Source organism: Salvelinus alpinus, chromosome 2 (assembly GCF_045679555.1).
Source record: "Salvelinus alpinus chromosome 2, SLU_Salpinus.1, whole genome shotgun sequence".
Classification (NCBI taxonomy): Eukaryota; Metazoa; Chordata; class Actinopteri; order Salmoniformes; family Salmonidae; genus Salvelinus; species Salvelinus alpinus.
Window position 1 is genome coordinate 62,973,519 of NC_092087.1, and position 19,579 is coordinate 62,993,097.

Below are 19,579 nucleotides of genomic sequence, written 5' to 3' on the forward strand. Positions count from 1 at the left end.
CTAACAAAAGAGCCAAGCGCGCGTCGGGGAGGGAGGGAGGGTGGGGGTTGCATTTTGGGGAGGCAGGGAGAGGCCGAGCCTCCCGTCCAATGGGCGGCGGAGGAGGCCTCCGCAACGGGCCAATCAGGGTGGTGCGTAGATGGTGTCCAATCAGCAGACGCCGCTGCCGGCTTTATAAACTTCACATAGTCATTTGGAGGCTATACTCTGACTGTGAAAGAAGGAAGCTAGCTAGCGCCATGGCCAGAACCAAGCAAACCGCTCGCAAATCCACCGGTGGCAAAGCACCCAGGAAGCAGCTCGCCACCAAGGCTGCGCGCAAGAGCGCCCCGGCCACCGGCGGCGTGAAGAAGCCTCACCGTTACAGGCCCGGCACCGTGGCTCTGCGAGAGATCCGTCGTTACCAGAAGTCCACTGAGCTGCTGATCCGCAAACTGCCCTTCCAGCGCCTGGTGAGAGAAATTGCCCAGGACTTCAAGACCGACCTGCGCTTCCAGAGTTCCGCCGTGATGGCCCTGCAGGAGGCTAGCGAGGCTTACCTGGTCGGCCTGTTCGAGGACACCAATCTGTGCGCCATCCACGCCAAGAGGGTGACCATCATGCCCAAGGACATCCAGCTGGCCCGTCGTATTCGCGGAGAGCGCGCTTAAACGATGACCTGATCACCAAAATCCCCCAAAGGCTCTTTTAAGAGCCACCTCCATATTTCCGTCAAAAAGGCACAATTGTTCCATTTCCCACCATGTATGTTGTCGACTTACAGACTGTGGTTCGATTCCCGGCTGTATCACAACCGGCCGTGATTGCAAATAAGCGTTGGTTCTTAACTGACGTACCTAGTTAAATAAAGGTGACGTATTGCACGTTTTCCCTTGCGTAATTGTAGCTTCGATATGATCTGCTAAAAGAGAGAGTGATGTGACCACATGTATGTATGCCTAGAGTAGAAGAGTCAAAAAGTTTGACAAAGGAGGGCAAAATACACTAGCAGTAATGAGTGAAAGTAATGACATGTGTCAAAAAATGGTCACTTTGTAGCTAGGAAAAACATAGCATGCCACCAGACTTTGATGAAAGCCCCGTACTGCAGTGCTGCTGAGAGACTCGTGCAGAGGGGAAAACTTTACCGTGGAGCACGGAGGCCATCTAGTGGTTAAACGCGGCTAGTGCCAACATCGTAGTGGTATTTGATCTTCAGGCCAGCGTTTCCCAAACTCGGTCCTCGGGTCCCCAAGTTGTACGCGTGGTGCTTTTTCGAATCCAATAGCTGTTGGAATGTAACATGCTAGATTGTGTCAATGACTTAGTTGAAAATCCCCATTCCATCATTTCTGTGCCATGTGACCGTTGAAAAAAAGGCAAAAACATGTGCACCCCATAATTCATGCGACTGACTAAGGTATTGACCCAAAAATGATATCTCTGACTAATCCTATTACATACCCATTGTTCCTCCTTTAGACGACATCGGAGATCCCTTAAGAGAAAAGCTATCGGGACAGCAGGAATCAAAAGATGTAATCATCAAGGGCTTGCAAAACAGCTGTTATGAAACAGGACACAAGCGGCTGCAATGATTAGTCCTATTGCACGTCAGTTGACCAATTCCATAATTGCAATCACCAGCTGCATAGACTTCATAAGGAATTGACTGCCTCAGAAGTGCATAGATTAGAAGTGGACTTCTGAAGTGAGATTTAGTCTTCATGTGTTCTTTGTTTCGAATGTATGTCAATGTTGAGTGCACCGATGTAGAGCATACTTGAATGAGTCTATTTGTTAGTTGGTTTTTGTGGTTGTTGGGCTGACACATCCTTTATTTTTATTTTTTATTTTATGTATTTTTACACAGTGTAGCTAAATCACCTACGCGCAAGAAGATCTGCTCAGCAATCGAAACAAATGATAAGACACAGTAAAGGCCCTAAATACAGGCTGCCGGTTAAATGCCGAAATCACACAGCTAAAGTGATGGGCCTATAAAGCAAACGGCGAATAGAAAGAACGCCGGTCAAAAGAGGTGGGAAAACGACATAACCCGTTGAATGCAAAGGCATCAATCCAAAGGGATAATCTACTATAGTCAGACGCGTGGCACAGGCAAAAAGTGGAGGCGAACCTTTAGCCAAATCAGGATAGCAGACAGGACATCTCTGCGCATGCGTTGCTGTATTCAGCACTCACGAGACAGATAATAGCGGAGCTCCGTGGTGCTGAAAAGGACATTTGCCAAGACCTATTTCCCGTTGGAGTGATTTGTGACATGCTATAGGCACAGTTCAGTACAGCCCTCATCCAACATTGGAGACAGAATCGTCCACGTTTTTTCCCACACACTTTCCCTGGTCACTGCAACAAAACCTTTCTCGGGGTGCATTGGTGTAAGATGTAGTCGTGGAGAAAAAGTTGTCCTATAGCCTATATGATATAATGGCAGCTGCCTACAGATAAAGAGTGCACTAGGCTAGAGAGAAAAGTAGCAATCCTTTTTTAATAAAGCAGTACTGACACTTGAGAAACATACATTCACATGAACGTTGTGTTCCATATCTGCAGGAGATAAAGTGAATATGATTTAAGAGCAGTCAAATGAAGTCACAGTGACGTACAGTTACTTGTTCACCAAAGCTATTCTGTGAGTCATCTCCAAATACACGCTTCACATTTCAAGACATGCTCTTCTAAAGTCATACTTTTCCACAATGCAATGCTCACGTGACCTAGGAGAACATGTTATATTTCATTTCTTCCAATCTACATTTGGAGGTACTCTACACGAACATGTGTTTGGAGTTTTGGAACCTCTGCCTATTTGATGATCTGTTGTAGTTAGTGTTTTTTTTTGGACCACATACTTGTGCAAATTGCATCAGGTTGAGGGATAAATGCTCTGTGTGCCATTGCGAGTAGCACTTCTGATCCAGCAGGTGGTGCCAAGATCCCTCCCTATGTGGCTTGAATGACGAGCAGACGTATGTATTCCTTCTAGGCTTGAATGAATTGAAGGGCAGTGTTGGCAACATGACTTCTAGTCAACGCCTCCGTATCTATATGGGTTGACCTATTCCTTTGAGCTCCTAAAGGAAGCATAGGGTGTCAACATTGCATCTCGACCTAAATCACGTCTTCATTCCTGTCTTGCAACGTGGTGAGGTGTGTGTTTGTGTTCCAAATCACTGGGCGCTTGATTAATGGAACACTGGTCACTTTCATCATGCGGTGCTAGTTTGCATGACTCGTGTCATATGGATATACAGTATTCTATTCTTAGGTATGTTAGTCTATGCCGCTCTGACATTGCTCGTCCATATATCGATGTATTGTAATTCCATTCCTTTTGTTCAATGTGGGTATATTGTTAGACATGACTGTGCTGTCGGAGATCGCAACACAAGCATTTCCCTACACCCGCAATAAGATCTGCTAAATATATTTTAATTACAATACATTGTATGTTGGTAGGAGTTTTAATCAGTGTGTCCCCCCCCCCCCCCCTTCCATTTCCCCTTTATGTCCCAGTCAGTTACGCTGCAGGCTATTTACTACCGATGTGACTGTGGTCCAAGTGAAACTCCTAGCCTATAGGGTGTGGTAACAGAACAGGCCCTGTGTGATTTGTTATTGTACTCTACAGGTGAAGTATCTGCAGTGTAGCCTATAGAGGAACACAGCTGTTGATAATAGGGGGAATGCAAGCAGTTGAAGGGAACAATTGACAGAGTCTAACCTGCTGTTGAACACAAGGCCCCGAGCACGTCCTCGGACAGAGTATCGTTCGCTCCCAGTCCTATGATGTTGCTCTGTGAAGGAGGTGAGCTTTTTTCACCATCCAATTCCTGGCAGCCTTCTCCCTGGTTGATTTGTGAATGTGAGTGAATGGAGAATGTTTGCCTTCGGTATCCAAGGTGTTTGAGAATGTTGAGGACCGGTGTTCCGAGGGCCTGACTGTGACATCATAAAGCGGAATGCAGTTAGTGTGCCGTTTGAGGGATTCCAATTCAGTCAGGCGCTGTCTTCCAGACAGTGCAGTTGCGCTTCAAGTGTGCTCTCTGTGTGATGACTTGTAAGTCGGTTGTGCGTACACGGAGTACAACTACGAGGGGAAGTGACATTTAGGGTAAGCCTAACCCTTTTTCTAACCTGAACCTATTTCTCCTAACCTGCTATGACAAAGTGACTTTGTGACACTAGCTGTATCCCACCTAGTCGAAAGCTTGTCAGTCCTTCTCCTAAAAGGCAATCTAAACTAAACCGAGGCCTGAGACAATTATGGCAACAATAAGTAGTAAGATGAAAGCTAGTGACATTTGAGGTGTGAATAAACTGCACCGATTGATCAATTGCCAGTACGTGTCCCTTTTCAAATGACCTGTTGAGATGAGCCCTCCTTCTGTGGCGGTCATTTGAAGTGGAATATATATATAGCCATAGTGCTATCTGGGCTAAAAATGATCCACTCATTCCATAATAAGACGCTTTGTTATTGGTTTGTGAACACAAGTACAATACAATATTTGCACATCCCTATCACCTCTGTATGAAATAGAAAACTATCCCTTCATTGTGTGTGTGTGTGTGTGTGTCTCTGAGGAATGTTTTACTGCTGTTTCACCTTACAGAGGTATCACCACCCTTCACATCGGCACCTCGTGTCCTCTTGGCTCCCTGACCGTCAGGCCGGATCCTGTGTAGGGAAGAAAAAAGAAGAACGATGTTATATTACACGGCCTTCAATAGCAACATGACTGACGAGGTGACATTAACGGCCCACATTGGCTTTATTATGGCATTCCATGTGTTTTTGTTTCCCCGTTTGGATTTGACGGTGTCTCAATTATGGCATGAAGGTTTGGTGTGTTAGTACTTGTTATTACGTGTGTGGAAGAGTCACCTTCGTTTGTCCTTTCTAACTGGGACCTCTATTCCACCTGTTTAGGCCTGTCTCTATTGGTGGGGAAACCGCAGTGGGTTGAATTCTACTAAATCAGTGTTTCCCAACTCCAGGGGTAGAGTAGCCTACCAGTAGGCATTTTTGTTGTAGCCCTGGAGAGGCACAGCTGATTCAACTACTGTGGAACATAGAGTACTAGTGGATGACCCAGTTGTCACTGTTTGGCCATGCTTTCATTTCTTCTCGGCAGAACCCCTATCGCTCCTCCCTCCCTCCTCCCCTTTGCAACAGAGGCCGGGCAAAAGCGCGCGCTTTCTGTGCCACTGCCTTCAATCAGGTCCTCCAACTGCAGATAATAAGAGCACCACGCACCGCGAAATACGTCATTATTCACTTGAACTCCACTAGCGAACAACACACGATGTCTGGAAGAGGCAAAGGCGGCAAGGGACTCGGAAAAGGAGGCGCCAAGCGTCACCGTAAGGTTCTGCGCGATAACATCCAGGGAATCACCAAGCCCGCTATCCGCCGTCTGGCTCGCCGTGGCGGCGTGAAGCGTATCTCCGGCCTGATCTACGAGGAGACCCGCGGTGTCCTTAAGGTGTTCCTGGAGAACGTGATCCGTGACGCCGTCACCTACACCGAGCACGCCAAGAGGAAGACCGTTACCGCCATGGACGTGGTCTACGCTCTGAAACGCCAGGGACGCACCCTGTACGGCTTCGGCGGTTAAACGCACTCTTTTCGGAACGTCTAAACATCCCGACTTGAAACCAAAGGCTCTTTTAAGAGCCACCCACATCCGCTTCAAAAGAGCCAATTCCATTGTCGTATGCAGATTGTAGAGTTATAAGAAACTATGAGCCGCTCTCGAGTGGACAGGGAGTGTCAATGACAGGACTCTTATGTTCAGTGCAGGCTCGGTGCAATTGTGACAGTGTAGAAACAGTTGTATTTTGAGGCACCCCCCCCCCCCCCCCCCCACATAAAGCCAGCATAATTCGGTGGCTGGGAAACCCCCCACTAAGTCGAAAAAGGGAGTGTGACTGTGGGCCATTGTAGGATATGCATTCCCCCCTCCCCCCTCTCTTTTTGGAAACACACATTTTGCCCACCGGTAAAAGAGCGTAGGCTATGGAATTGGGGGAGGTAGGGCGCACAGGTCTTTGTTAGGGAAGGCAGCCTCTGAGTGGAAGGCTCTTACGCGCGCTCGGCTCCACTGGGCAAATGAAAGCAGGGACCTATGAGAAAGCAGGGGCGTGTCCACGGCCGCTGAATTTGCTTAGCTTCCTCTTCATAAGAGGGGAAAGCGCAGTCCAGCCCATCATTCGACGCATCAGCATCATGCCAGAGCCAGCAAAGTCCGCGCCCAAGAAGGGCTCCAAGAAAGCCGTCACCAAGACCGCGGGGAAAGGCGGCAAGAAGCGCCGAAAGTCGAGGAAGGAGAGCTACGCCATTTACGTGTACAAAGTGCTGAAGCAGGTCCACCCCGACACCGGCATCTCCTCCAAGGCCATGGGAATCATGAACTCGTTCGTGAACGACATCTTCGAGCGTATCGCCGGAGAGTCCTCTCGCCTGGCCCACTACAACAAGCGTTCCACCATCACCTCCAGGGAGATCCAGACCGCAGTGCGCCTGCTGCTCCCCGGAGAGCTGGCCAAGCACGCGGTGTCCGAGGGCACCAAGGCCGTGACCAAATACACCAGCTCCAAGTAAACAGCCCAATTTGGAGTGCTGTACTAACCCAAAGGCTCTTTTAAGAGCCACCCACCCCTTCAGTGAAAAAAGCAAATCCATCACAAATGAATGTGTCTGGAGAACATGCCTAACAGAGTAGAGGGAAAGTTGTGATTGTGGAATAAGTCTATGCAATAAAAGAGGTTTTTTTTTTATGAATGAAAAGATGATGATTGTGCACATGCCAGTAGACAAAGGGAGTGGGATTCCACTAGTGCTCCAAGGACTAGAGTAGTGGAGGGGAGGGGAGGGGGGGGAGGCCACTGTACAAATATTGATCTATAAAGCCCTTGTTCCACTCACTCACATGCACTAGCTACACAGAGAGACACTCTACTCTCTAGCCCTATATCAGGCCCACACGGGGCGCCAGCCTCCATAGCGCCGGCCGCACAGCCAGGCAGACACCAAGACCCACAGACACAAAGACCGGCACCAGTCGAGTCACGCTGCGGAGTCAAGCATTGATACATTGATTAGTAGACAGACAGAGAGAGAGACTACCTATCGGCAAAAAAAGACACACACACACACACACTGTGTCCAAATAAGAGGCTCCAAATCCAACAAAAGCACTAATACAACATCACACACACACAGGGCAAGTAAGCAGTGTATATTGTGTGCGTCCTGGACACATGACGAATTCAAGTTGAAAGTTGGAGTACAACACTAGTCTCCGCCAGGCCTCACAAGTGCATGTGTTTTAAGGTCCCCAAAAGAGCTCTCCTTTAAAACACCCAGGGCCACATCAGGGGACGCCAAAGCATCTGATTCCCTTGCCAGACATCTCGGCTCAGTACACAATCAATGGTGCTCGCAATCGGATGCACTTTTAGGCCATTTAGGAGACAAATAGCACAGGAAAAGCAGTGCGCACAGCTCCAGCCGACAGTCGAACGGTGAGGTTTTGAGCGAGTCGCAACAAAATGCACGGGCCTTCTGCAGCCCACATGACTTTATTCTGAACGGAGACAAGTCTGCTCGCTGGGCCGTTCGCTTTTGGGCCAAAAACACGGCTCCGTCGGTGACTTTTGGACCGATATTGGCGACCAGAAAACACAAGTGAAAGAGAATTTGGCCAGCCCGGAGAAGTCGAGCTGGGTGGCTTGAGTCTACATGGTTCTCATGTCGCGTTTAAGGCCAGCCCCCTGCACGGTGTGGAGCTTCAATAGCGCAGAGCAGCGTCTACAGCAAAGTACTCCTCCTCACAGACTACCGTAGTGTTCAGTAAGTGTGTGTGTTTACCGGACCATGGCAGAAGTCGCACCAGCACCCGCCGCCGCCGCGCCGGCCAAGGCACCCAAGAAGAAGGCAGCGGCCAAGGCCAAGAAAGCGGGACCCAGCGTAGGCGAGCTCATCGTCAAGGCGGTGTCCGCCTCCAAGGAGAGGAGCGGCGTGTCCCTGGCCGCGCTCAAGAAGAGTCTGGCGGCAGGCGGCTACGACGTGGAGAAGAACAACTCCCGCGTCAAGATCGCCGTCAAGAGCCTCGTCACCAAGGGCACCCTGGTCCAGACCAAGGGCACCGGTGCCTCCGGCTCCTTCAAGCTCAACAACAAAGCCGTCGAGGCGAAGAAGCCCGCCAAGAAAGCCGCGGCCCCCAAAGCAAAGAAGGTGGCCGCCAAGAAGCCCGCCGCGGCGAAGAAGCCCAAGAAGGTAGCAGCCAAGAAGGCAGTCGCCGCAAAGAAGTCCCCCAAGAAGGCCAAGAAGCCCGCTACACCCAAAAAGGTCGCCAAGAGCCCAAAGAAGGTGAAGAAGCCCGCCGCGGTGGCCAAGAAGGCGGCCAAGAGCCCCAAGAAGGCTACCAAGGCAGCCAAGCCCAAAGCAGCCAAGCCCAAGGCAGCCAAGGCCAAGAAGGCAGCCCCCAAGAAGAAGTAAACCTATTCCAAACGGTGTTCGACTCGACACATGTTGTTACCACAAAAGGCTCTTTTAAGAGCCACCCACCTCTTTCCATAAAAGCGCATGTCATTCCATGTTCTACCTGTCGTGCAAAAAAAATGAAATGATGACAAGCACACCAGGCTACTTTTACGCGCCACATTTTCCCACTCTGGGTGTGTGCTGCCCGGAGAGAGAGATAGGGAGAGGCATATAATAACAATCATAATAATGGAGTGGCAAAATGGCGTACAATTGTCACTCAAGAGTGCAGCAGCAGCAATTGTGGTGAAGTGTTAGAATTGCCATTAATATTTCCAATTGGAGAGGAGGCAGGCTGCTGTGATGTGTTAATCATCATCCGAACCATGTTAATACTATAGCGTATGTGTTTCCCATTTGGATGATTTGATTTGTCACATATTTGGAGCCTTCTCACTCAGCTGCCTGCGTGTGGGTGGGTGAGGGCGGGCTTAGGGCTGACAGTCTGTCTGTCCCTCACTCCAATTGGATAAGGCCACACCGGCCCGGTGGCCAATCGGTGCCTCTTGTGGCGAGGTATAAGTAAGGCTCTCGAGGTGTCAGCGGCTCATTCAACTTTCTGTGACATACTGAAGCTAGCAAAATGAGCGGAAGAGGCAAAACCGGAGGCAAGGCCAGGGCGAAGGCAAAGACACGTTCATCCCGTGCAGGACTCCAGTTCCCCGTGGGCCGTGTGCACAGGCTGCTGCGCAAAGGCAACTACGCCGAGCGTGTGGGCGCTGGCGCACCAGTGTACCTGGCCGCAGTGCTCGAGTACCTGACTGCTGAGATCCTGGAGTTGGCCGGCAACGCTGCCCGTGACAACAAGAAGACTCGTATCATCCCCCGTCACCTGCAGCTGGCCGTCCGTAACGACGAGGAGCTGAACAAACTGCTTGGCGGCGTGACCATCGCTCAGGGTGGTGTGCTGCCCAACATCCAGGCAGTGCTGCTCCCCAAGAAGACTGAGAAGGCCGTCAAAGCCAAGTAAAATCGCTACTGCGGCTGCAACTTGACTACTCAACCCCCAAAAGGCTCTTTTAAGAGCCAACCACCTAGCTCATCAAAAGCGCAAAGTGTCCTTTGTATGCCACTTACAGGGCACCGTATCAAGTGGCCGCCCACATGAGGCGTTGAATGAACAATAACACCTACTAGGCCTCGTTAGCCATAGCATTGCACTCTGGAGTTGGGCCGGTGGGCCGCTATTAATGCGCGTAAAGTAAAGTGTCGGCCCTAACAAAAGAGCCAAGCGCGCGTCGGGGAGGGAGGGAGGGTGGGGGTTGCATTTTGGGGAGGCAGGGAGAGGCCGAGCCTCCCGTCCAATGGGCGGCGGAGGAGGCCTCCGCAACGGGCCAATCAGGGTGGTGCGTAGATGGTGTCCAATCAGCAGACGCCGCTGCCGGCTTTATAAACTTCACATAGTCATTTGGAGGCTATACTCTGACTGTGAAAGAAGGAAGCTAGCTAGCGCCATGGCCAGAACCAAGCAAACCGCTCGCAAATCCACCGGTGGCAAAGCACCCAGGAAGCAGCTCGCCACCAAGGCTGCGCGCAAGAGCGCCCCGGCCACCGGCGGCGTGAAGAAGCCTCACCGTTACAGGCCCGGCACCGTGGCTCTGCGAGAGATCCGTCGTTACCAGAAGTCCACTGAGCTGCTGATCCGCAAACTGCCCTTCCAGCGCCTGGTGAGAGAAATTGCCCAGGACTTCAAGACCGACCTGCGCTTCCAGAGTTCCGCCGTGATGGCCCTGCAGGAGGCTAGCGAGGCTTACCTGGTCGGCCTGTTCGAGGACACCAATCTGTGCGCCATCCACGCCAAGAGGGTGACCATCATGCCCAAGGACATCCAGCTGGCCCGTCGTATTCGCGGAGAGCGCGCTTAAACGATGACCTGATCACCAAAATCCCCCAAAGGCTCTTTTAAGAGCCACCTCCATATTTCCGTCAAAAAGGCACAATTGTTCCATTTCCCACCATGTATGTTGTCGACTTACAGACTGTGGTTCGATTCCCGGCTGTATCACAACCGGCCGTGATTGCAAATAAGCGTTGGTTCTTAACTGACGTACCTAGTTAAATAAAGGTGACGTATTGCACGTTTTCCCTTGCGTAATTGTAGCTTCGATATGATCTGCTAAAAGAGAGAGTGATGTGACCACATGTATGTATGCCTAGAGTAGAAGAGTCAAAAAGTTTGACAAAGGAGGGCAAAATACACTAGCAGTAATGAGTGAAAGTAATGACATGTGTCAAAAAATGGTCACTTTGTAGCTAGGAAAAACATAGCATGCCACCAGACTTTGATGAAAGCCCCGTACTGCAGTGCTGCTGAGAGACTCGTGCAGAGGGGAAAACTTTACCGTGGAGCACGGAGGCCATCTAGTGGTTAAACGCGGCTAGTGCCAACATCGTAGTGGTATTTGATCTTCAGGCCAGCGTTTCCCAAACTCGGTCCTCGGGTCCCCAAGTTGTACGCGTGGTGCTTTTTCGAATCCAATAGCTGTTGGAATGTAACATGCTAGATTGTGTCAATGACTTAGTTGAAAATCCCCATTCCATCATTTCTGTGCCATGTGACCGTTGAAAAAAAGGCAAAAACATGTGCACCCCATAATTCATGCGACTGACTAAGGTATTGACCCAAAAATGATATCTCTGACTAATCCTATTACATACCCATTGTTCCTCCTTTAGACGACATCGGAGATCCCTTAAGAGAAAAGCTATCGGGACAGCAGGAATCAAAAGATGTAATCATCAAGGGCTTGCAAAACAGCTGTTATGAAACAGGACACAAGCGGCTGCAATGATTAGTCCTATTGCACGTCAGTTGACCAATTCCATAATTGCAATCACCAGCTGCATAGACTTCATAAGGAATTGACTGCCTCAGAAGTGCATAGATTAGAAGTGGACTTCTGAAGTGAGATTTAGTCTTCATGTGTTCTTTGTTTCGAATGTATGTCAATGTTGAGTGCACCGATGTAGAGCATACTTGAATGAGTCTATTTGTTAGTTGGTTTTTGTGGTTGTTGGGCTGACACATCCTTTATTTTTATTTTTTATTTTATGTATTTTTACACAGTGTAGCTAAATCACCTACGCGCAAGAAGATCTGCTCAGCAATCGAAACAAATGATAAGACACAGTAAAGGCCCTAAATACAGGCTGCCGGTTAAATGCCGAAATCACACAGCTAAAGTGATGGGCCTATAAAGCAAACGGCGAATAGAAAGAACGCCGGTCAAAAGAGGTGGGAAAACGACATAACCCGTTGAATGCAAAGGCATCAATCCAAAGGGATAATCTACTATAGTCAGACGCGTGGCACAGGCAAAAAGTGGAGGCGAACCTTTAGCCAAATCAGGATAGCAGACAGGACATCTCTGCGCATGCGTTGCTGTATTCAGCACTCACGAGACAGATAATAGCGGAGCTCCGTGGTGCTGAAAAGGACATTTGCCAAGACCTATTTCCCGTTGGAGTGATTTGTGACATGCTATAGGCACAGTTCAGTACAGCCCTCATCCAACATTGGAGACAGAATCGTCCACGTTTTTTCCCACACACTTTCCCTGGTCACTGCAACAAAACCTTTCTCGGGGTGCATTGGTGTAAGATGTAGTCGTGGAGAAAAAGTTGTCCTATAGCCTATATGATATAATGGCAGCTGCCTACAGATAAAGAGTGCACTAGGCTAGAGAGAAAAGTAGCAATCCTTTTTTAATAAAGCAGTACTGACACTTGAGAAACATACATTCACATGAACGTTGTGTTCCATATCTGCAGGAGATAAAGTGAATATGATTTAAGAGCAGTCAAATGAAGTCACAGTGACGTACAGTTACTTGTTCACCAAAGCTATTCTGTGAGTCATCTCCAAATACACGCTTCACATTTCAAGACATGCTCTTCTAAAGTCATACTTTTCCACAATGCAATGCTCACGTGACCTAGGAGAACATGTTATATTTCATTTCTTCCAATCTACATTTGGAGGTACTCTACACGAACATGTGTTTGGAGTTTTGGAACCTCTGCCTATTTGATGATCTGTTGTAGTTAGTGTTTTTTTTTGGACCACATACTTGTGCAAATTGCATCAGGTTGAGGGATAAATGCTCTGTGTGCCATTGCGAGTAGCACTTCTGATCCAGCAGGTGGTGCCAAGATCCCTCCCTATGTGGCTTGAATGACGAGCAGACGTATGTATTCCTTCTAGGCTTGAATGAATTGAAGGGCAGTGTTGGCAACATGACTTCTAGTCAACGCCTCCGTATCTATATGGGTTGACCTATTCCTTTGAGCTCCTAAAGGAAGCATAGGGTGTCAACATTGCATCTCGACCTAAATCACGTCTTCATTCCTGTCTTGCAACGTGGTGAGGTGTGTGTTTGTGTTCCAAATCACTGGGCGCTTGATTAATGGAACACTGGTCACTTTCATCATGCGGTGCTAGTTTGCATGACTCGTGTCATATGGATATACAGTATTCTATTCTTAGGTATGTTAGTCTATGCCGCTCTGACATTGCTCGTCCATATATCGATGTATTGTAATTCCATTCCTTTTGTTCAATGTGGGTATATTGTTAGACATGACTGTGCTGTCGGAGATCGCAACACAAGCATTTCCCTACACCCGCAATAAGATCTGCTAAATATATTTTAATTACAATACATTGTATGTTGGTAGGAGTTTTAATCAGTGTGTCCCCCCCCCCCCCCCTTCCATTTCCCCTTTATGTCCCAGTCAGTTACGCTGCAGGCTATTTACTACCGATGTGACTGTGGTCCAAGTGAAACTCCTAGCCTATAGGGTGTGGTAACAGAACAGGCCCTGTGTGATTTGTTATTGTACTCTACAGGTGAAGTATCTGCAGTGTAGCCTATAGAGGAACACAGCTGTTGATAATAGGGGGAATGCAAGCAGTTGAAGGGAACAATTGACAGAGTCTAACCTGCTGTTGAACACAAGGCCCCGAGCACGTCCTCGGACAGAGTATCGTTCGCTCCCAGTCCTATGATGTTGCTCTGTGAAGGAGGTGAGCTTTTTTCACCATCCAATTCCTGGCAGCCTTCTCCCTGGTTGATTTGTGAATGTGAGTGAATGGAGAATGTTTGCCTTCGGTATCCAAGGTGTTTGAGAATGTTGAGGACCGGTGTTCCGAGGGCCTGACTGTGACATCATAAAGCGGAATGCAGTTAGTGTGCCGTTTGAGGGATTCCAATTCAGTCAGGCGCTGTCTTCCAGACAGTGCAGTTGCGCTTCAAGTGTGCTCTCTGTGTGATGACTTGTAAGTCGGTTGTGCGTACACGGAGTACAACTACGAGGGGAAGTGACATTTAGGGTAAGCCTAACCCTTTTTCTAACCTGAACCTATTTCTCCTAACCTGCTATGACAAAGTGACTTTGTGACACTAGCTGTATCCCACCTAGTCGAAAGCTTGTCAGTCCTTCTCCTAAAAGGCAATCTAAACTAAACCGAGGCCTGAGACAATTATGGCAACAATAAGTAGTAAGATGAAAGCTAGTGACATTTGAGGTGTGAATAAACTGCACCGATTGATCAATTGCCAGTACGTGTCCCTTTTCAAATGACCTGTTGAGATGAGCCCTCCTTCTGTGGCGGTCATTTGAAGTGGAATATATATATAGCCATAGTGCTATCTGGGCTAAAAATGATCCACTCATTCCATAATAAGACGCTTTGTTATTGGTTTGTGAACACAAGTACAATACAATATTTGCACATCCCTATCACCTCTGTATGAAATAGAAAACTATCCCTTCATTGTGTGTGTGTGTGTGTGTGTCTCTGAGGAATGTTTTACTGCTGTTTCACCTTACAGAGGTATCACCACCCTTCACATCGGCACCTCGTGTCCTCTTGGCTCCCTGACCGTCAGGCCGGATCCTGTGTAGGGAAGAAAAAAGAAGAACGATGTTATATTACACGGCCTTCAATAGCAACATGACTGACGAGGTGACATTAACGGCCCACATTGGCTTTATTATGGCATTCCATGTGTTTTTGTTTCCCCGTTTGGATTTGACGGTGTCTCAATTATGGCATGAAGGTTTGGTGTGTTAGTACTTGTTATTACGTGTGTGGAAGAGTCACCTTCGTTTGTCCTTTCTAACTGGGACCTCTATTCCACCTGTTTAGGCCTGTCTCTATTGGTGGGGAAACCGCAGTGGGTTGAATTCTACTAAATCAGTGTTTCCCAACTCCAGGGGTAGAGTAGCCTACCAGTAGGCATTTTTGTTGTAGCCCTGGAGAGGCACAGCTGATTCAACTACTGTGGAACATAGAGTACTAGTGGATGACCCAGTTGTCACTGTTTGGCCATGCTTTCATTTCTTCTCGGCAGAACCCCTATCGCTCCTCCCTCCCTCCTCCCCTTTGCAACAGAGGCCGGGCAAAAGCGCGCGCTTTCTGTGCCACTGCCTTCAATCAGGTCCTCCAACTGCAGATAATAAGAGCACCACGCACCGCGAAATACGTCATTATTCACTTGAACTCCACTAGCGAACAACACACGATGTCTGGAAGAGGCAAAGGCGGCAAGGGACTCGGAAAAGGAGGCGCCAAGCGTCACCGTAAGGTTCTGCGCGATAACATCCAGGGAATCACCAAGCCCGCTATCCGCCGTCTGGCTCGCCGTGGCGGCGTGAAGCGTATCTCCGGCCTGATCTACGAGGAGACCCGCGGTGTCCTTAAGGTGTTCCTGGAGAACGTGATCCGTGACGCCGTCACCTACACCGAGCACGCCAAGAGGAAGACCGTTACCGCCATGGACGTGGTCTACGCTCTGAAACGCCAGGGACGCACCCTGTACGGCTTCGGCGGTTAAACGCACTCTTTTCGGAACGTCTAAACATCCCGACTTGAAACCAAAGGCTCTTTTAAGAGCCACCCACATCCGCTTCAAAAGAGCCAATTCCATTGTCGTATGCAGATTGTAGAGTTATAAGAAACTATGAGCCGCTCTCGAGTGGACAGGGAGTGTCAATGACAGGACTCTTATGTTCAGTGCAGGCTCGGTGCAATTGTGACAGTGTAGAAACAGTTGTATTTTGAGGCACCCCCCCCCCCCCCCCCCCACATAAAGCCAGCATAATTCGGTGGCTGGGAAACCCCCCACTAAGTCGAAAAAGGGAGTGTGACTGTGGGCCATTGTAGGATATGCATTCCCCCCTCCCCCCTCTCTTTTTGGAAACACACATTTTGCCCACCGGTAAAAGAGCGTAGGCTATGGAATTGGGGGAGGTAGGGCGCACAGGTCTTTGTTAGGGAAGGCAGCCTCTGAGTGGAAGGCTCTTACGCGCGCTCGGCTCCACTGGGCAAATGAAAGCAGGGACCTATGAGAAAGCAGGGGCGTGTCCACGGCCGCTGAATTTGCTTAGCTTCCTCTTCATAAGAGGGGAAAGCGCAGTCCAGCCCATCATTCGACGCATCAGCATCATGCCAGAGCCAGCAAAGTCCGCGCCCAAGAAGGGCTCCAAGAAAGCCGTCACCAAGACCGCGGGGAAAGGCGGCAAGAAGCGCCGAAAGTCGAGGAAGGAGAGCTACGCCATTTACGTGTACAAAGTGCTGAAGCAGGTCCACCCCGACACCGGCATCTCCTCCAAGGCCATGGGAATCATGAACTCGTTCGTGAACGACATCTTCGAGCGTATCGCCGGAGAGTCCTCTCGCCTGGCCCACTACAACAAGCGTTCCACCATCACCTCCAGGGAGATCCAGACCGCAGTGCGCCTGCTGCTCCCCGGAGAGCTGGCCAAGCACGCGGTGTCCGAGGGCACCAAGGCCGTGACCAAATACACCAGCTCCAAGTAAACAGCCCAATTTGGAGTGCTGTACTAACCCAAAGGCTCTTTTAAGAGCCACCCACCCCTTCAGTGAAAAAAGCAAATCCATCACAAATGAATGTGTCTGGAGAACATGCCTAACAGAGTAGAGGGAAAGTTGTGATTGTGGAATAAGTCTATGCAATAAAAGAGGTTTTTTTTTTATGAATGAAAAGATGATGATTGTGCACATGCCAGTAGACAAAGGGAGTGGGATTCCACTAGTGCTCCAAGGACTAGAGTAGTGGAGGGGAGGGGAGGGGGGGGAGGCCACTGTACAAATATTGATCTATAAAGCCCTTGTTCCACTCACTCACATGCACTAGCTACACAGAGAGACACTCTACTCTCTAGCCCTATATCAGGCCCACACGGGGCGCCAGCCTCCATAGCGCCGGCCGCACAGCCAGGCAGACACCAAGACCCACAGACACAAAGACCGGCACCAGTCGAGTCACGCTGCGGAGTCAAGCATTGATACATTGATTAGTAGACAGACAGAGAGAGAGACTACCTATCGGCAAAAAAAGACACACACACACACACACTGTGTCCAAATAAGAGGCTCCAAATCCAACAAAAGCACTAATACAACATCACACACACACAGGGCAAGTAAGCAGTGTATATTGTGTGCGTCCTGGACACATGACGAATTCAAGTTGAAAGTTGGAGTACAACACTAGTCTCCGCCAGGCCTCACAAGTGCATGTGTTTTAAGGTCCCCAAAAGAGCTCTCCTTTAAAACACCCAGGGCCACATCAGGGGACGCCAAAGCATCTGATTCCCTTGCCAGACATCTCGGCTCAGTACACAATCAATGGTGCTCGCAATCGGATGCACTTTTAGGCCATTTAGGAGACAAATAGCACAGGAAAAGCAGTGCGCACAGCTCCAGCCGACAGTCGAACGGTGAGGTTTTGAGCGAGTCGCAACAAAATGCACGGGCCTTCTGCAGCCCACATGACTTTATTCTGAACGGAGACAAGTCTGCTCGCTGGGCCGTTCGCTTTTGGGCCAAAAACACGGCTCCGTCGGTGACTTTTGGACCGATATTGGCGACCAGAAAACACAAGTGAAAGAGAATTTGGCCAGCCCGGAGAAGTCGAGCTGGGTGGCTTGAGTCTACATGGTTCTCATGTCGCGTTTAAGGCCAGCCCCCTGCACGGTGTGGAGCTTCAATAGCGCAGAGCAGCGTCTACAGCAAAGTACTCCTCCTCACAGACTACCGTAGTGTTCAGTAAGTGTGTGTGTTTACCGGACCATGGCAGAAGTCGCACCAGCACCCGCCGCCGCCGCGCCGGCCAAGGCACCCAAGAAGAAGGCAGCGGCCAAGGCCAAGAAAGCGGGACCCAGCGTAGGCGAGCTCATCGTCAAGGCGGTGTCCGCCTCCAAGGAGAGGAGCGGCGTGTCCCTGGCCGCGCTCAAGAAGAGTCTGGCGGCAGGCGGCTACGACGTGGAGAAGAACAACTCCCGCGTCAAGATCGCCGTCAAGAGCCTCGTCACCAAGGGCACCCTGGTCCAGACCAAGGGCACCGGTGCCTCCGGCTCCTTCAAGCTCAACAACAAAGCCGTCGAGGCGAAGAAGCCCGCCAAGAAAGCCGCGGCCCCCAAAGCAAAGAAGGTGGCCGCCAAGAAGCCCGCCGCGGCGAAGAAGCCCAAGAAGGTAGCAGCCAAGAAGGCAGTCGCCGCAAAGAAGTCCCCCAAGAAGGCCAAGAAGCCCGCTACACCCAAAAAGGTCGCCAAGAGCCCAAAGAAGGTGAAGAAGCCCGCCGCGGTGGCCAAGAAGGCGGCCAAGAGCCCCAAGAAGGCTACCAAGGCAGCCAAGCCCAAAGCAGCCAAGCCCAAGGCAGCCAAGGCCAAGAAGGCAGCCCCCAAGAAGAAGTAAACCTATTCCAAACGGTGTTCGACTCGACACATGTTGTTACCACAAAAGGCTCTTTTAAGAGCCACCCACCTCTTTCCATAAAAGCGCATGTCATTCCATGTTCTACCTGTCGTGCAAAAAAAATGAAATGATGACAAGCACACCAGGCTACTTTTACGCGCCACATTTTCCCACTCTGGGTGTGTGCTGCCCGGAGAGAGAGATAGGGAGAGGCATATAATAACAATCATAATAATGGAGTGGCAAAATGGCGTACAATTGTCACTCAAGAGTGCAGCAGCAGCAATTGTGGTGAAGTGTTAGAATTGCCATTAATATTTCCAATTGGAGAGGAGGCAGGCTGCTGTGATGTGTTAATCATCATCCGAACCATGTTAATACTATAGCGTATGTGTTTCCCATTTGGATGATTTGATTTGTCACATATTTGGAGCCTTCTCACTCAGCTGCCTGCGTGTGGGTGGGTGAGGGCGGGCTTAGGGCTGACAGTCTGTCTGTCCCTCACTCCAATTGGATAAGGCCACACCGGCCCGGTGGCCAATCGGTGCCTCTTGTGGCGAGGTATAAGTAAGGCTCTCGAGGTGTCAGCGGCTCATTCAACTTTCTGTGACATACTGAAGCTAGCAAAATGAGCGGAAGAGGCAAAACCGGAGGCAAGGCCAGGGCGAAGGCAAAGACACGTTCATCCCGTGCAGGACTCCAGTTCCCCGTGGGCCGTGTGCACAGGCTGCTGCGCAAAGGCAACTACGCCGAGCGTGTGGGCGCTGGCGCACCAGTGTACCTGGCCGCAGTGCTCGAGTACCTGACTGCTGAGATCCTGGAGTTGGCCGGCAACGCTGCCCGTGACAACAAGAAGACTCGTATCATCCCCCGTCACCTGCAGCTGGCCGTCCGTAACGACGAGGAGCTGAACAAACTGCTTGGCGGCGTGACCATCGCTCAGGGTGGTGTGCTGCCCAACATCCAGGCAGTGCTGCTCCCCAAGAAGACTGAGAAGGCCGTCAAAGCCAAGTAAAATCGCTACTGCGGCTGCAACTTGACTACTCAACCCCCAAAAGGCTCTTTTAAGAGCCAACCACCTAGCTCATCAAAAGCGCAAAGTGTCCTTTGTATGCCACTTACAGGGCACCGTATCAAGTGGCCGCCCACATGAGGCGTTGAATGAACAATAACACCTACTAGGCCTCGTTAGCCATAGCATTGCACTCTGGAGTTGGGCCGGTGGGCCGCTATTAATGCGCGTAAAGTAAAGTGTCGGCCCTAACAAAAGAGCCAAGCGCGCGTCGGGGAGGGAGGGAGGG

The 19,579-nt window shown here is 50.0% G+C and overlaps 9 protein-coding genes across 9 annotated transcripts; all 9 read left to right on the forward strand.

Annotated features, from left to right (window-relative positions):
- The first annotated feature begins 148 nt into the window (after positions 1 to 148).
- Positions 149 to 698, forward strand: LOC139543631 (histone H3). The gene has a single exon (XM_071349918.1). It carries the CDS (start codon positions 240 to 242, stop codon positions 648 to 650), a length of 411 nt encoding a protein of 136 aa, XP_071206019.1. The 5' UTR covers positions 149 to 239; the 3' UTR covers positions 651 to 698.
- A 3,926-nt stretch (positions 699 to 4,624) lies between these two features.
- LOC139543655 (histone H4-like) lies at positions 4,625 to 5,687 on the forward strand. The gene has a single exon (XM_071349954.1). The coding sequence runs from the start codon at positions 5,094 to 5,096 to the stop codon at positions 5,622 to 5,624; it is 531 nt and encodes a 176-aa protein (XP_071206055.1). The 5' UTR covers positions 4,625 to 5,093; the 3' UTR covers positions 5,625 to 5,687.
- Positions 5,688 to 6,103: 416 nt separating this feature from the next.
- Positions 6,104 to 6,661, forward strand: LOC139543661 (histone H2B-like). Its single transcript, XM_071349964.1, has one exon. It carries the CDS (start codon positions 6,119 to 6,121, stop codon positions 6,608 to 6,610), a length of 492 nt encoding a protein of 163 aa, XP_071206065.1. The 5' UTR covers positions 6,104 to 6,118; the 3' UTR covers positions 6,611 to 6,661.
- A 516-nt stretch (positions 6,662 to 7,177) lies between these two features.
- Positions 7,178 to 8,605, forward strand: LOC139543668 (histone H1-like). The gene has a single exon (XM_071349977.1). It carries the CDS (start codon positions 7,886 to 7,888, stop codon positions 8,507 to 8,509), a length of 624 nt encoding a protein of 207 aa, XP_071206078.1. The 5' UTR covers positions 7,178 to 7,885; the 3' UTR covers positions 8,510 to 8,605.
- An 86-nt stretch (positions 8,606 to 8,691) lies between these two features.
- LOC139541134 (histone H2AX-like) lies at positions 8,692 to 19,352 on the forward strand. Its single transcript, XM_071345398.1, has 2 exons — positions 8,692 to 9,520; positions 18,891 to 19,352. The coding sequence occupies exons 1-2, from the start codon at positions 9,138 to 9,140 to the stop codon at positions 19,291 to 19,293; spliced, it is 786 nt and encodes a 261-aa protein (XP_071201499.1). The 5' UTR covers positions 8,692 to 9,137; the 3' UTR covers positions 19,294 to 19,352.
- LOC139543714 (histone H3) lies at positions 9,918 to 10,467 on the forward strand. The gene has a single exon (XM_071350067.1). It carries the CDS (start codon positions 10,009 to 10,011, stop codon positions 10,417 to 10,419), a length of 411 nt encoding a protein of 136 aa, XP_071206168.1. The 5' UTR covers positions 9,918 to 10,008; the 3' UTR covers positions 10,420 to 10,467.
- On the forward strand, positions 14,405 to 15,456 carry LOC139543693 (histone H4-like). The gene has a single exon (XM_071350013.1). The coding sequence runs from the start codon at positions 14,863 to 14,865 to the stop codon at positions 15,391 to 15,393; it is 531 nt and encodes a 176-aa protein (XP_071206114.1). The 5' UTR covers positions 14,405 to 14,862; the 3' UTR covers positions 15,394 to 15,456.
- LOC139543701 (histone H2B-like) lies at positions 15,873 to 16,430 on the forward strand. Its single transcript, XM_071350042.1, has one exon. The coding sequence runs from the start codon at positions 15,888 to 15,890 to the stop codon at positions 16,377 to 16,379; it is 492 nt and encodes a 163-aa protein (XP_071206143.1). The 5' UTR covers positions 15,873 to 15,887; the 3' UTR covers positions 16,380 to 16,430.
- Positions 16,947 to 18,374, forward strand: LOC139543679 (histone H1-like). Its single transcript, XM_071349988.1, has one exon. The coding sequence runs from the start codon at positions 17,655 to 17,657 to the stop codon at positions 18,276 to 18,278; it is 624 nt and encodes a 207-aa protein (XP_071206089.1). The 5' UTR covers positions 16,947 to 17,654; the 3' UTR covers positions 18,279 to 18,374.
- Positions 19,353 to 19,579: the final 227 nt, after the last annotated feature.

Bases quoted from the DNA above. Each gene is read 5' to 3' on its own strand.
- LOC139543668 (XM_071349977.1), top strand. From the start codon at position 7,886: ATGGCAGAAGTCGCACCAGCACCCGCCGCCGCCGCGCCGGCCAAGGCA.
- LOC139543714 (XM_071350067.1), top strand. From the start codon at position 10,009: ATGGCCAGAACCAAGCAAACCGCTCGCAAATCCACCGGTGGCAAAGCA.
- LOC139543679 (XM_071349988.1), top strand. From the start codon at position 17,655: ATGGCAGAAGTCGCACCAGCACCCGCCGCCGCCGCGCCGGCCAAGGCA.
- LOC139543631 (XM_071349918.1), top strand. From the start codon at position 240: ATGGCCAGAACCAAGCAAACCGCTCGCAAATCCACCGGTGGCAAAGCA.
- LOC139543693 (XM_071350013.1), top strand. From the start codon at position 14,863: ATGACCCAGTTGTCACTGTTTGGCCATGCTTTCATTTCTTCTCGGCAG.
- LOC139543655 (XM_071349954.1), top strand. From the start codon at position 5,094: ATGACCCAGTTGTCACTGTTTGGCCATGCTTTCATTTCTTCTCGGCAG.
- LOC139543701 (XM_071350042.1), top strand. From the start codon at position 15,888: ATGAAAGCAGGGACCTATGAGAAAGCAGGGGCGTGTCCACGGCCGCTG.
- LOC139543661 (XM_071349964.1), top strand. From the start codon at position 6,119: ATGAAAGCAGGGACCTATGAGAAAGCAGGGGCGTGTCCACGGCCGCTG.
- LOC139541134 (XM_071345398.1), top strand. From the start codon at position 9,138: ATGAGCGGAAGAGGCAAAACCGGAGGCAAGGCCAGGGCGAAGGCAAAG. The intron at 9,521-18,890 runs GTAAAATCGCTA...CTTTCTGTGACA, and splicing joins GAGAAGGCCGTCAAAGCCAA to TACTGAAGCTAGCAAAATGA.